Source organism: Notothenia rossii (assembly GCF_949606895.1).
Source record: "Notothenia rossii genome assembly, chromosome: 7".
NCBI classification, from domain to species: domain Eukaryota; kingdom Metazoa; phylum Chordata; class Actinopteri; order Perciformes; family Nototheniidae; genus Notothenia; species Notothenia rossii.
In genome coordinates this window covers 51,000,050-51,016,386 of record NC_136905.1, presented here as the reverse complement: position 1 = coordinate 51,016,386, position 16,337 = coordinate 51,000,050, and the positions used below count along the sequence as shown (strand labels likewise).

The 16,337-nt window shown below is 42.7% G+C and overlaps 1 protein-coding gene across 6 annotated transcripts in view; it reads left to right on the top strand.

The window, feature by feature from the left end:
- dicer1 (dicer 1, ribonuclease type III) overlaps positions 1 to 16,337 on the top strand; it is a gene marked incomplete at its 3' end in the record, with an annotated part of 94,649 nt that overhangs the window by 44,417 nt on the left and 33,895 nt on the right. For all 6 annotated transcript variants that reach the window (XR_013810328.1, XM_079693739.1, XM_079693742.1 and 3 more), the window contains 4 exons: positions 161 to 336; positions 5,278 to 6,016; positions 11,404 to 11,556; positions 15,539 to 16,183. Coding sequence is in view for 5 of the 6 variants with exons in the window: in XM_079693739.1 (XP_079549865.1) it covers positions 161 to 336; positions 5,278 to 6,016; positions 11,404 to 11,556; positions 15,539 to 16,183 (1,713 nt within the window). The remainder of the gene's footprint in view (positions 1 to 160; positions 337 to 5,277; positions 6,017 to 11,403; positions 11,557 to 15,538; positions 16,184 to 16,337) is intronic.

Here is a 16,337-nt window from a genome sequence, read left to right as displayed (position 1 = left end):
CATTGACATTTTTGAACAAACGCTATTATGGATTGATCATGATTCGTATTGAACTGCAATGAAAAACATCTAGAAGCCAATGACGTCCTGGTATAATTCTTAAATATTAGACATGAGCTTCCACAGCTGCAGCAGTGTAACATTGCATTGTGTCTGTCAGATCCTGGTTCCAGAGCTGTGTGCCATCCACCCCATCCCCGCCTCTCTGTGGAGGAAAGCTGTGTGCCTGCCCAGCATCCTGTACCGCCTCCACTGCCTGCTGACTGCAGAGGAGCTGCGGGCCCAGACCGCCAGTGAGGCTGGAGTGGGGGCTCAGACCCTCCCCCCCGACTTCAGGTCTGGTTTTACCCACTAAACCACATAAACACAGGATCAGTGCTTAACAACAGCGAGACATTGTCAGTTATTCCATTTTATTTTCTCTACTGTAGCACTAACACTGCACACGACACGCCCTGCTTATTTTCTCACAGTGATAGAGTGCAACAAATGAAGTATGCTGCCCTTTGCTACTGGGCAGACGCTCAACTGATTCTCGCAGGAGAGGAGAACAACATGTGTCATCACCCATGGCAGAAAACATGTAGTCACTGTCTCTAGCATAGTGGTTCCCATGGTGTGGGGCGCAGAGGCATGACAGGGAGCGTGAGAGACCAGGAAGAAAAATGGTTATACATTTCTTTTTAAAAAGATGAAAAAAATAAAAAATCATAATTTGAAAGATTATTGATTCGAAAATGATATGATGCAGTACAGTACTATTACGTCTGGGTCTCTGTGTTTCATTAAAGCTTGGCTCTGTGTGTGTGTGTGAAACGAGCCATTTTGTGTGCGTGCGTGCGCGAGAGAGAGCGCACCGGTACCTGAGATCGTTGCTGTTAGCTTCTGGTGCTAGCGAGCTACGCTAACGGATATAAGGAGTTTTTTCAACAACAAAGTGGAGGAGAGTTCTCTCCTGTCAGACTGAGAGGCTCAGTGAGCTAAAGGACTCTCAGTGTTATCTCAGTGGGTCTCAAACGTTTTGATCACCATTAATGTAAACAATGATTTCTGAGGCAAACGTTTATATGACCATTATAGTTATAAAAAAATAAGAGAATAAATGAAAAACAGGTATGAAATACTATATGACAGTAAAAAAAAAGAATAAAGTTTAAAAGGGTAATTTGTAGGGCCGGGACTTTAACGCGTTAATTAAGATTAATTAATTACACAAAAATTAACACGTTAAAAAAATTAACGCATTTTAATCGCACTTATTATTGCACCGCGGAACGTTTCTCACTGGATGATTTCAGGGGTACCGATTATACTGGAGCACCAACTAACGTTCATGACTTCAGACAACAACAAACCACAGTGAACAATAGTCAAACATGAACGAAGAAGCTGATGAGACCGCTTTGGTTGGCCCTGTGGATGGGACATTTTGTTTTAAAAAAACAGACGGATGGAAGCGTCAATAAGAGCACGGTTGTTTGCTAATTATGCAAAAAGGAATTTGCATATCACCGCAGCACATCAAGCCTCAAGTATCACCTCAATGCAAAACATATAGCAGCTAGCGTGGAAGCTAGCGTGGACGTTAGCCCGACTCGGAGTACAAAGACCCACACCCAATTCGCGTTGATCAAACAGTGGCCTATATTATTGGATAATGGATATTGAAACAGGATATTGGAAGAATAGGAGGGATTGAGGTCAATCACTGGCACTTTTTTATTTTATTTTAAATGGTACACTTTATGTTGAACTATTTATTACATTGTTGGTGCAACTGGCAATTTATGTTGAACTGTTTATTGTTTTGGCCAAGGTTATTGAGAGAGTTGGACTGAAATTGATTAGATTTTTTAAATCAACAAAGTCTGTTATGGCCTCTGAAGCAACAGAGAGATGTTTTCTAATAGTCAGGGTTTCCAATGTTCTGAATGTACTTGAAAGTATTGTGTTTTACTTAAAAAACAAAGTGTTATAGTTTACAGAAGGTCTACCTACCTATAGGCTACCTGAATCTCTGAAATGTACTATATTCCTAAATATGCTATTGCTACACTTTATGGCAAAAATTGCACTTTTCTGTTGGTCTTGGTTAAGTACCACCTTGAAAAAGAATAAACAATGTTTTGTTGCTTAAGCTTATGTATTCAGTCATTATTCAATGGTATACTAAAATCCATGTGAAAAAAATTGCTTCTCACTGTTCTCAGGTTAAATATTTATATGTGATTAAAAATGCGATTAATTTCGATTAATTAATTACAAAGCCTCTAATTAATTAGATTAATTTGTTTAATCGAGTCCCGGCCCTAGTAATTTGTAATATATCCATAAAGAAAAAGTAAATCTGTTTACAGTACTGTTTCATATGGGTGTTGAGAGCTGTATCCATAGATCTCTTCATGTTGCTCTTAAAGTGGACCAGATTGAGGCATTGTCTTCCCGGGGGAGCATGCCCCCGGACCCCCCTATGTGAGGTCCACACACCACCTATAAAAACAGCACTTTACCCCTGCTTACACCTACAGTGGGGCAAAAAAGTATTTAGTCAGCCACCAATTGTGCAAGTTCTCCCACTTAAAAAGATGAGAGAGGCCTGTAATTTTTATCCTAGGTATACCTCAACTATGAGAGACAAAATGAGAAAAGAAAATCACATTGTCTGATTTGAACTCGTTATCAGTATAAAAGACACCAACCTCAAACAGTCACACTCCAAACTCCACTATGGCCAAGACCAAAGAGCTGTGAAAGGACACCAGAAACAAAATTGTAGACCTGCACTAGGCTGGGAAGATTGAATCTGCAATAGGTAAGCAGCTTGGTGTGAAGAAATCAACTGTGGGAGCAATTATTAGAAAATCGAAGACATACAAGACCACTGATAATCTCCCTCGATCTGGGGCTCCACGCAAGATCTCACCCTGTGGGGTCAAAATGATCACAAGAACGGTGAGCAGAAATCCCAGAACCACACGGGGGGACCTAGTCAATGACCTGCAGAGAGCTGGGACCAAAGTAACAAAGGCTACCATCAGTAACACACTACGCCGCCAGGGACTCAAATCCTGCAGTGCCAGACGTGTCCCCCTGCTTAAGCCAGTACATGTCCAGGCCCGTCTGAAGTTTGCTAGAGAGCATTTAGATGATCCAGAAGAGGATTGGGAGAATGTCATATGGTCAGATGAAACCAAAATATAACTTTTTTCCAAAGAACACCATACCTACTGTGAAACATGGGGGTGGAAACATCCTGCTTTGGGGCTGTTTTTCTGCAAAGGGACCAGGACGACTGATCCGTGTAAAAGAAAGAATGAATGGGGCCATGTTTCGTGAGATTTTGAGTGAAAACCTCCTTCCATCAGCAAGGGCATTGAAGATGAAACGTGGCTGGGTCTTTCAGCATGACAATGATCCCAAACACACCGCCCGGGCAACGAAGGAGTGGCTTCGTAAGAAGCATTTCAAGGTCCTGGAGTGGCCTAGCCAGTCTCCAGATCTCAACCCCATAGAAAATCTTTGGAGGGAGTTGAAAGTCCGTGTTGTCCAGCAACAGCCCCAAAACATCACTGCTCTAGAGGAGATCTGCATGGAGGAATGGGCCAAAATACCAGCAACAGTGTGTGAAAATCTTGTGAAGACTTACAGAAAACGTTTTACCTCTGTCATTGCCAACAAAGGGTATATAACAAAGTATTGAGATGAACTTTTGATATTGACCAAATACTTATTTTCCATCATAATTTGCAAATAAATTCTTTAAAAATCAGACAATGTGATTTTCTGGACTTTTTTTTCTTTTCTCATAGTTTTTTCTTTTCTCATAGTTGAGGTATACCTCGGATGAAAATTACAGGCCTCTCATCTTTTTAAGTGGGAGAACTTGCACAATTGGTGGCTGACTAAATACTTTTTTGCCCCACTGTATATGCCGTGAGCTGATTATCGAGCCTTCATTGTAACAGTCGTGGGTACGTTGTGTATATGCGTTGGGATTGTTGCAGTAGAAAATTCCACTGTAGCAACCGGTACATTAATGGGAAACCCTAAATGTTTGAGCACCCTCTATGAAACGTCAAGCTACCCCACAGCACCCTCAAAATAAATCTCAGGGACCACCACTGAGCCTGACTTGTGTTTGGGGGGCCCCGAATTTTTTTTTTTCTCCAAAGGGGGGGCCAGACAGAAAAAGTTTGGGAACCACTGCTCTAGCAAGTCCAAAGTGGGCTGAACACATTTTTTGTATTACAGTGGTAAAAATAAACCAAATTAACTTGTTTTCATTCTAGCTACTCTGTCCACACTCAAAATAAAGTAATGTGACATAAATTAAGCAACATATTTTTTTCTCATGCCATAGACAACAGTGTTTCCCCTATATACATTCGGGGCGCCAGCTAGATAAAAAAAAAGAAGTATTTTAATTATTTTTTTATACATTAAAATAATAATAAGTGGCGCTCGCCTCATCGCCACGAAGGAGCACACAGTCTCTGTGAGCGAGAGAGACCTAGAGAGAGCACACCTTTATCTATTTAATATAGTTGCAAAAAATAAAGTAAGAAATCATTCCAATGTGTATTATAGTCAGTGCACATCACTTTTTTGCCCTGGTTCTCAAAGGAGCACCTGGAGATGTTGCTTGTTGCGCATTCTTAAAATGAAATAAACCGGACCTTTTGAGGAGTACTTGACTTTATGAACGGAGGGGGGGGATGTGCGCTAGTGAGCACGCAGCAGGGTTACTGTGTGGAGCGCATAAAGCAGACCCTTCACACGATAGCGAGGGGTAGAGCGAACGATCGCAGATGCCGCCGTGATCGCAGTCGGATACAAAAAATTAAACCTAAATGGCTCGCGAATTATACTCCCACACATTATACTATGTGTGGGAAACCCTGCTATCTTACCAGTTCATATCTCTCTCTCTCTCTTCGCGCGCACACACTAAAAAATTCCACGCGCTCTGCGCTCACATTAAGCTGGGCCCTCGTGCCTTAGCACCGCTGCTATGACTCCATCCTAGGGCAAACGCTGGACAGTGTATTGTTTATGCGCATTCACTATTAAACTTTGATTTCTTTCCAGTCTGTAGGAAAATGAGGAAGTGTAGAGCTTTGATGTTTTGTTTTCTGTTTCAATGTTTGTACGTCATTGATGACGGGGGGAGCATGTCATCATTGATAGGATGCTGATATGAGAAATGATATGTTCTAGAAATGCCATAGTTCAGCCTCTTCAGATATTGATCCAAACATTCTGTTGTTTATTTGGCAGGTATCCGAACCTGGACTTTGGCTGGAAGCGATCCATCGACAGCAAGACGTTCATCTCCTGCCCTGACTCCTGCAGTGATGATGATGATGATGATGATGATGATGATGAGAATGAGGGTGAGAGTCCCTGTGGGCACCAAGAGACTGTAACTCCTGAACCCAACTCCCTAGCGCGTCCCAGCAGTCCCCACCCCCTCGTGACCCCTGAGCCTGAAGAAGAGCCCTGCACCAGGACCCTAACCAACGGCACGGCCCTCAGCACCAACTGCGATGACGACGGCCCCCAAGACGAGCACCTTCACCAACAGGACAACTGCCAACGCTCCCGGCCCCGCTCCCCTGGGCCGCAGAGCCCCCAATCAATACAAAGCACTACCTCACTTCCTGTGCAGCCCCCCCCCCCCAGCTCCAAGAAGCCCAGCTCCAGTCCTCCGCAGCCCAGTGACGAATGTACGCCAGGGAGCACCTCAAATCCAGCTACCTCAGTCTGCTGCCTGCCGGCTCCCGCAGCACCTTCTGATCAGCACGGCGCCCCGGCAGGAGACCCCCTCAAAAGCCTGGGGCCCAACCCTGGTCTCATCCTGCAGGCGCTGACCCTCTCCAACGCCAGCGACGGCTTCAACCTGGAGCGCCTCGAGATGCTCGGAGATTCTTTCCTCAAACACGCCATCACCACGTACTTGTTCTGCACCTACCCCGACGCGCACGAGGGCCGCCTCAGCTACATGCGCAGCAAGAAGGTCAGTTACAATACAGCGTTATCTGTAAAGCACCTAACAACCTCCATACCAAAGGAATTAAATACAACAAACACACAGCTCAGCTCACAAACCATACAATAAGTATAAATACAAATAAAGAGGTACAAATATACAAGAATAAAATAATAACAGCCATGAAGTAAAAACAATAGACCATTTAAAAGCAACAATCTAAAAAGTGTTGAACGATTTATCACGTCGATCATGTATCTATCATAGGTGCAATGACTGGAGTGTTGCAGGAATGAGTCCTAAAACCTAGAAATGAGTCGGCAATTTATTACTTCTGGTTCCCTTGTCTTGAAGTCCGCCATGTTTTTGGTTGTCAGTCTGAAATAAGGTCTGTGGTTAACACAAGCTGAAGAGATTTCACGTTTTGTTCTTCAACATCAAAGGCTTATTTTTTGATGTGTCGAAAACATTTTGGTTTTCACCGCCTTTAGATTTATATATCTGGTGATTGCATTTACGCTTCAAGGATCATAACGTGGTGTTAATATGTGGGTATTACTAGAGATGTCTCGATCCGATCACGTGATCGGGGATCGGAGCCGATCACGTGATTTTCAAAAGATCGGAATCGGGAGAAAAAAAATCGGGGATCGGGTTTTTTTTTAAAAAAAATTATTTTTTATAAATACTTTTTTTTTTTCAATGTTACAAAACAAAAATGACCATGTTCAAGTCTTAAAGTCATCCTGAGGCCTTAGTTTTGGTTTCAAATTACAGAACATCATGTATGTGTAGCTTCTTTGGGGCTTGTTTTCATAGACCTGGTTGCTTATTTCTCTCAAATCTGGCAACAGAGTGGGCAGGGCGCAGTGTCTAATTGTAGCAGTAAGCTAACGAGTACTGATAAGTAGGGCTGGGCGATATGGTCTCTAAATGATATCGCGATATTTACTGACTATATCGCGATATTCTGAAATGTCCTCTAAAAAATTTTTTTTTTTATTTGAATCTTCAGTTCTTCCTCATTTTCCTCAATTGTTCATATTTGGTTTATTAAAATAATGATATTGTGGTCATTGTTCAAAAATGTCTGCTATTATTATGAGTAGTATTATTATTATTAGTGTAATGCGCTTTCTGTCTTCCTGTCATTATCAGGAATTAGACATGTAATGGCTATGTATTAGATTAGATTAGAACCTTCATTCTCCTAAACTGCTGGGACATTTCCCTATTGCCAATACCTTTTATATTTTCTACTCTTCACTTACTTGTCAGCATAGGTCGGCATTGATGTACAGAGCCGACAGAAGACCTTGTTTATATTGGCATCATATTGAGAGGTGCAGTGACGCGTCCTAAAACCAGGAAGTAAGCTGCTCGTTCCCTCGACAAAAAATCAATGGGATTTCTCCATAGGGTTTTGGAAAATAGCTGGAAATAAGGTCTGTGGAAAACAAACCTGTTTGATAAATGCACGTTTTGTTCAGCCGGATAATATCCACATGTCTACCCTACTTTTATAATTTTCGAATCATAAATCTAATCGATAGATTATAAAAGGGTTTTAGGACGCGTCACTGCACCACTAGAAAACAACTCCATCGATCAAGCTGGCTGAAACTTTCTCTCCCTCTTCTTCTCATGCTACCTGTCACTCTCCTCTAACTTGTCCGGTGACTTTCTTTTATTTGAAGATAGTTTTTTGCCCGGCGCTCACGGGCAAACGGGAGCCTGCTCGCGCTGGCTCCGCGGCAAACTGCGGAGCCAGCGCGAGCAGGCTCCCGTTGGCCTTTCACCCAACAACGACAACCGCCTCACGAAACGCTATGTTGTAGCGTTAATAAACGAAACAATTTAACAACATTGCTTGTCAAAGTACCTATACCACTAGACAATTTTATTTTTTTTAAGCAATATTTTTAGTGGCCCGAGCGGGCAAGTGGAAAGTACGTTATGCTGGCCCGGGGTGTCTAAATAGTGCTTCCGTGCCAGCGGGCCATTTATAATGTCGAGCCCTGCTCTCTGTCACTGTGCATGTGTGTAATGTTTGTGTGCAAGTTAGACGGGGCCTGCGTGTGTGCCTGCGTGTGTGACTGTGTCTATGAGGGAGAAAGGAAAGCTCATTTTGGCCGCGGCGGGAAATTGATTTGACAACATAATATTCGATGTTCACGATGTGGTCATTTACGACATCGCATGGAGTGCAATCCACGATGTATCGTGTAAACTCGATATATCGCCCAGCCCTACTGATAAGCTTTATTTTGTTTTGATCCAATGCTGCACAACTGAACTGATCCAATGCTGCTGTGAAAAAAAGAAGCTATATCTATGTTGAATAGAATATCCAATATAAATAAAAAAATAACCTTAAGGGACAACTTGAATGCTTTTTTTTCTCTTAATGCATTGCATAAAGATCGGATCGGGAAAAATCGTTATCGGCAAATTGTCAAAATCAAATGATCGGAATCGGATCGGGAGCAAAAAAAGGTGATCGGGACATCCCTAGATATTACCCTGTTGAACAAAACGTGCAAGTATCATAAACCTGTTTGCGACAGATTACATTTTCTGCAATAATCCAATGGCAAAATCTCATTGCTTTTTGACAATGTGACTTCCAGGGATTGGAACACATTCACTGCACATTAGTACATTTGGCAAAACTTCTCTTTAACTCACTCAACTTTTCGACTGGGAACGGGACAGGTGGTTTCTCAGCACAGTAGCTCTGGGTGGCAGGAAGATGCGTAAAGTCCAGCTTTTCGACCTGTCTCACAAGCAGCACTAGTTTGACCTCGAACGCTTTGATGTGGGAATACAGTTCACTGATTAGCTTCCCTTTGCCTTGGAGCTGCACGTTAAGGTGGTTCAACATTTCAGTCACACCTGTAAAAATGCGAGGTCCCATTTCCATTCTGGCTCGGTCAGCTCTTGTACCGTTTCACCTTTAGACTGCAGGAAGGTGTTGATTTTGGGTAGCAGGTCGTAGAAACTGCGCAATACTTTGCCTCGGCTTAACCACCGGATTTCTGTGTAGTACAGCACATCCTCGTAGGCAGACTCAAGCTCGGAGAGGAAGGCCTGGAACTGTCTGTGTTTCAGACCATTTTTTCGGATGTAGTTGACACAGTGCACAACCACCTTCATGACAGACGCCCACTTCCAAACTTTGCATCATAGGGCTTGCTGGTGAATCAGACAGTGGACTTGTAGTGGGGGGGTGAGACCTCGTTCCTCGAATTCGCTGTTCAAGCGCCCTACTAGCCCCCTTGTCGTGCCAACCATACTAGGTGCGCCATCCGTAGTGATGCTGGCAAATTTACACCAGTCTAGACCCAACTCTTCCATTGTTTTGCACACTTGGACAACAATATCCTCTCCTGTTGTAGTTCCTTTGAAGCTTTATAGTGCTGCCAGCTCCTCAGACACTTCAAAGCTTTCGCTAATCCCACGAATAAAAATGAGCAGTTGTGCTGTGTCCTGCACATCATTGCTCTCATCCATGGCCAAAGCAAAAAACTTGAATTGTGACGCTTTCTCGTTCAGCTGCTTATAAACGTTGTCCCCCAATTCTTCTACTCGCCTGGTCATAGTAGTCGCGGAGAGGCTCACACCGCTGACTGCCTCTCTCTTGTCGGGACACACCTCCTCGGCCACAGCAAGGATGCATTGTTTAACAAAGTCCCCATCAGTGAAGGGCTTCCCATGGGTAGCTAGTATGTGAGCTACCTTGAAGCTAGCTCGAACAGCAGCCTGGTTTACCTGGGTTTGGCGAATGAATGTTTGTTGTTGTGCTGCCAGTCCGCCTTTCATTCTGCGAATTCTGTCTGCTCTTGCTTGCCCTCGCAAGCTAGCAAAGTCACTGTGGCGGGTTTCGTGGTGACGACGAAGATTATATTCCTTGAAAACCGCCACACTCTCTTTACAGATAATGCAAATGGCACGGTCCTTATACTGAACAAAAAAATAGTCGTTGGTCCACTGTTCTTTTAAAATTCTGCACTCTCTATCAACTTTTTGTTTAACGTTAACGTTAGCCATTTTTGCCGTCCTGAACCCCTGGTCTAGTAGATCACAGTTCACAGTTTTACATTTTAAACACCAATGTAAATAAGAAAATATAAAGTACTTTTCAAATGTTCAAATATGTTGTTCATTTGAACATTACCCACTTTTATGCTTTTAGTCAGTCCTTGTACATGAATGTAATAGTTAGGGGTGTAACGGTTCACAAACATTTCGGTCCGGTACGTACCTCGGTTTTTAGGTCACGGTTCGGTTTGGTACGTTTTCGGTACAGCAGAAAAAATTATCACCAAACATAAAATATATATATATTTTTTTTAATTATTATTAAACTGTGAATAATGTATTCACTCAAATAAATACAAAATATAATAAAATAAACATTAATCTGCAGCATTTCGATGAACTGAAATAATCTGTATTTGAACTTTACTGTACTAGTACTCACAAAACATAAACTATTAGTTTAGGGTTTTTAATTGTTATTAACTTGTCCACATTGCTTGCCGAAAGGGCAGATCTGCTGGCACTAACAATGTCTCCTGCTGTGGAGAACACCCTCTCGCTAGGGACAGAGGTAGCAGATACAGCCAGGTAGCGCTTTGCTAACATGGCAACATAAGGATATTTGGCATTTGTAATAGCTTTGGCTCGGTCTGAACTTTTTGCGAGTGGTGGAGGTTTAAATGCTAGTGGGAGTTGGGTTTGCACTTCAGTCTTTTTTCTTTTGGTACCGGTGATATTCACGTTCGGGTAATGCCTTTTCAAATGAGTGTGCAAATTTGATGTATTGCCGGCCGCGTAACCAATTTTAGTTGAACAATGCCGACAAACAGCTTTGGTTCAGTCCACCTGTCTTTGTCCGTCATCTTTGTACTTAACTGCAAAACCAAAATGTTCCCAAACCGGAGACTTCAAAGATGCTGGAGGATTTTTGAGCTCAACTTTATCTGCGTTCGCCATTTCGACAGTTCCTCAAATTACTGACTACATTTGAACGCATCCCTGTGACCAGCTCTCATAGTATGCCTCTCGTCCAATGAAATGACTTGGTCGCGTTGAACCCAATGTGAGCAAATTACTCGGAATGCTGCGACACAGCACCTGAGATTACTTCCAAGAAGTTGTTCACGTTCTCAATTTTTTACGTTTAACGTTATATTCGTTCGGTACACTTCGGTACACTTCGGTACACACGTGTACCGAACCGAAGGGCCCGTACCGAATAATTTTGGTACGTGTACCGTTACACCCCTAGTAATAGTCTTTCTAATCTTATTACATATTTGAACATCCTTACAGACCCTGAGTTTCCTATTCACTGAAACATGTAGCATGCTGTCAGTGAATAACCTTTACCCTGTAACATGTCCATCCAGGTGAGCAACTGTAACCTGTACCGCCTGGGGAAGAAGAAGGGCCTCCCCAGCAGGATGGTGGTGTCCATCTTCGACCCCCCCGTCAACTGGCTGCCCCCCGGATACGTGGTGAACCAGGACAAGAGCAGCACAGACCTACTGGACTCAGAGGAGGTCAGTGCACACTTTCTCTATCTTTCTTTATACTTGCTGAAAAATGTAAATTAAATAAAACTAGGGATGCTCCGATCGATCGTAACATTTTCGTTAAATACATGACACTTTTCTCTGCGCGGCAAAACAAGCTCGCCAAAATGGCTTCACCAGGCTGGCAGTATTTTAAGCTGTCCGAAAAGGACAATAAAATAGCGATATGCAACGTGTGTAAAGCAGAAATCCTGCAGCTCCGCCCGCTGTGACGGAACGGTGAGCGGAGCGAAACACACAAGAGTTAGACCTAACACACTTCGCTATTTGATCTACCTCTGGAACAAACTAAACTAGTTATAAATATATTTATTCTTCACTGTTGGGTCACTCATTACTGGATCAGTGAGCTGCATGAGATACTGACAGGCTGTCAGGAGAGGGGGAGAGAGAGAGGAAAAGAGAGAGCTTCAGCTCATTTCTCCCGTGTTATTCTCCAAAGTTAATGTAAACTTGAATAATGTACTTCATTTGAATGTAATAATTATGTTGGTTGTTGTTTGTGGAAGCGCCAGTGAATGAGCGCCATTAACTGAGTTTTAAACATCACTTTAAATGGAAGATCCCCATAGGCCCCGCCCACTCGATCGGATCGGCATCGGCCGATACTGATACCGGCGATCGGCACGGGGCTTTTTTTCACAAAACTGATTCTCAGGGCTTCTTAAAGGTCCCATGTCATGGCCATTTCCACTGATCATAATTCCATTGTTGAGGTCTACTAGAATAGATTTATATTGTGCAATTTTCCAAACTCACATTGGTTTCTCATACAGCATCTCTGTAAACTACGTGTATTCACTGAATTTCACTCTCTGCCTTTAACGGCTCGTTGTAGCTCCAGTAGCTCCAGCCCCCACCCTCCCTGTGTGCACAGTGTGCTCTGATTGGTCGGGACGTTGTGAATCGCGCTAAGCTCTGTGGAGGTGTTGTTTCCTTGTTTAGCGATACACAGCCAAACACAGCCAAACTCACCCTGAGCACACACAAAGTCACAGCCGAAGTAAAAACAATAAGTGTGGCCTGATATTGAGTAAGAAAAAGGTTGATAAACGTTGTGAGAATGGGTCTGCAGAGAGAATTTCGCGATCCCAACTGTCTGTTATCAGCCTGCAACCAGGGAGGAGAAATCAGCAGAGCTGCTTGCATTGAGTGTGTGTGTGAGGAAGTCCGTGGATTGGTCAATTTGGACCAATCAGCGGGGGTTTAACATAACGGTTCCGCGGACATAACGTAACGGCTCCACGGATTGGTCCATTTCGTTCCGGGTACGGTTGACATTATGCGTACCCGGAAGAATCAAATGGACAATGACGTATCTCCAAGGCGTTTTGGGGAGGGATTTTCTGTGAGAGTTTTACTCGCTACAGGGTGTACTTTGAGGGTTTGTGACTCTGCAGATTGTTTACATGCATAAAAACCTTCATAACACAGAAGGGGACGGGTAATAACCAGAAAAGCATAACATGGGACTTTTAAAATGTATGAAACTATTAATGTTCCATACTCACTTAATTAGAAGAAACTCAGCTAACTGACGATATGAACAATTTTTACCGAAACAAAACACAAGTCTCACAAGAAGCATCTAAATGAGCCCTGAGCGAAAACATGCTATTGCACTTATAGGTATGGTATAAGTATGGTATAGGTAACTCTAGGTATAAATACCCTTATTACTTATCGTATCTGCACAAACAAGATATTGATTAGCAAGTTGAGATTCCACAGATTCCAAAAATATTAATATCATCACTGAGTGATCCGAACTCGCGACAGGGGAAGCAAAAACAGACATCACAACATTGTGCCATGAATTACACATATGATGTTTGTCAATCTTAAAAAAATAATTTCCATGTAAAAAAAGTCACAGTTTGTCTTAAAACTGTTGAAATACAAGACTATGAAAAATACGCAACTAGAAAGACTACAAATCACAGAGTAAGTGATGTGACAATTGTTTTCCTCCACTAAGAGATAGCTAAGATTAGCGCCATATCGATATAATCTATCTATATGGCGCTGGCTAAGATAAGATAACTTTAACAAGATGCCTGTGTGCTTAGTACCAGGTTATCATACCAGTAATGGGTCTTGCTCGTTCTTTCGCTTCCTGTTTGATGAAAGGACCAGGAGTGGCTGGATCAAGTTAGTTACCTAGCTAGTAGCTAGCACGGTAGTTAGCATTACAGCCTTGTCAATTTTATTTGCCTTAATATGAAGTAACATTAAGTAACCCAACATGTTCAACAGTAAGAGTAGTAGTTATATTTCGTGAACCCTTTGAAGAAAATTACTGTTACCGGTGTGATCATTCTATAATACACAATTTAAGCCTGCGGGAGAAATGCTAAAGCTAGCATCGGCGATCGCCGATCTGTTCTACTTCATGCTATCTGCACAAATGGTTGACATTAAACATTAAAAAGACCAGGCAGTTCAGAGAGAATCAAAGGAATGCAGGCAGGAAGCTTTGCATGACATTCTTCTGGACGTGTTTCATTGTGGTGATAGTGAGGGTAGTTAATGGTTTTGTTAACAAGACAGTAGTGATGGCCATCTTGGTGACGCGTGTTGTTCTGCGAGACCAGAGATGTAATTCATTGAGCGTTTCACACAAACAAATGTTACTTCACAGTTTTACGACACATGTTTTTTTTTTTACTTGCGAAATTATTTTTTAAATTGACAAACATCTATGTGTAATTCGTGGCACAATTCAAAAAGGATCGAAAGATAATCTTTCTCTCTCCATTGACTTCAATACATAATTTTTTTAGAAATAAGGTCCCATGGAGCTCCCCGGAAGGGGAGGGGCTTCACCACTCTATGGTAACGTGTGTGTATGTGGAACTTCCCCTTTGATTCTATTGGCTCTAACGGTTCAAAAGAGGTGTCAATTGCCCAAATGACCCCAAAGGTGGGGTTTTTTTGTGCTAAATCTCTCTAAAAAGGTCAAATGTCACTTGTTTTGCATCAATCTTGATACAGGGTACTTATTATATGTCATAGTTTGGATTCCTAAAGCTTTTAGTCTACCATCCCATCATTCAAGGGTGGTTTTCACTTTAAGTAATGTTTTTTTTTGAACGGACACAATAATTTAATTTTTTTTACTATGTTCAATCTGAATTTACTTTAAAATAAAAACAATTCTATATTGATTCTGACTTTTCTACATCCAACTCACAGGTTTATCATTGCTTTGAGAAAAAAAGATTATTAATTTTCCCCTTTTAGAAGGGAAGATATTTGTTCTGGGAATGTCATTTTCGAGCCTGAGATCTGAAAAACAGGCTTGGGGCTTAACTGGTTAATCGACCCAGGCAGTGTGTTTTTACTATAAAAATGTATGAGTTGGACATTTAGAGCATACCCGTACTTTGTGATAAACCGTTCACAGTGAAGTATAATCTTCATTAACTATTGTCATGGATGTTGTGAGTGTTATAATGTGGTCTGGCCACTAGAGGGCAGGTCTCTCTTTTCAGGTCTGAAACATTTCAGCTCACAGCGTCCAGCAGCCAAACAGCCCAGAACACAAAAACTGGACAGAAATAACATCCGTTACAATCTTAAGTATTTTATAAAACAATAAAATCACTTTGCTTTTAATGATTTTTCTTATACAAGACAAAGCAGGGAGCAGGTCGAGGGAGAAACTCTCATTTGACAACCATTGCTTCTGGTCCGCTTGCCTGAAGCTGAAAATTGTACTTAAAATAAAACGCCTTTTATGTTTGCCTTTCTTGGTTCATATTTGTATGTTAAAGTGTCAAAGACAAATTGTAGGTAATGAATCATTTCTGTTCTATAAAAAAAAAGTTGTATTTAAATAACAAAAAATAACTTTTAAGGCAGGTTTTAAAAGGGAATACTTATATAATAATTAATTTCCTTCTTTTCTCCTTTGAACTCTGCTGTCCTTCCTGTTGGCCATCATCAGGTCAAAGAGGAGCTCCTGGCCAACGGGCAGTCTGGAACGGACTTTGACGAGGACGATGAGGAGGCTGAGGAGTGTAAGGAGGTGGTAGAAGAGGAGGGGCTGATGCTGAAGGAAGAGCCAAAGGACGAGGTGAACATGGAGGACGATCTGGAGTACTACAAAGAGCACATCAAGTTCATCGACAACATGCTGTTAGGGTCCGGAGCGTTTGGCAAGAAGATCTCTCTGAGCAGCTTTCCCCCCTCCCTCACCCCGGCCTCTGCTTCTGCCACTGCTACGGAGACCCCATACGAGTGGAAGCCCCCAAAGAAGCCCCACCATCCCACCGCAGCCCACTACACCCCTGAGCCGGCGCCCAGCGGGCCCTCAGCCGAGGAGTTTGACTACAGCTCGTGGGACGCCATGTGCTACCTGGACCCCAGCAAGGCGGGGGAGGAGGACGACTTTGTGGTGGGCTTCTGGAACCCGTCGGAGGAGAACTGCGGGGCGGAGCTGGGCAAGCAGTCCATCTCCTACGACCTGCACACGGAGCAGTGCATCGCTGACAAGAGCATCGCCGACTGTGTGGAGGCTCTGCTAGGCTGCTACCTCACCAGCTGTGGAGAGAGAGCCGCCCAGATGTTCCTCTGCTCCCTGGGCCTCAAGGTGAGCCACAGGCCAATCATTCCATTTTAATAAAGGGAGTCTCATACAGGCAAATTATAAAAGACACATTAAAAATATAAAGTGAATAAAAGAGTCAAGGACCATGGTGCTGATGTAATTCATAGCCGGTTTTAGCCACATTGTGCGTGGTGTG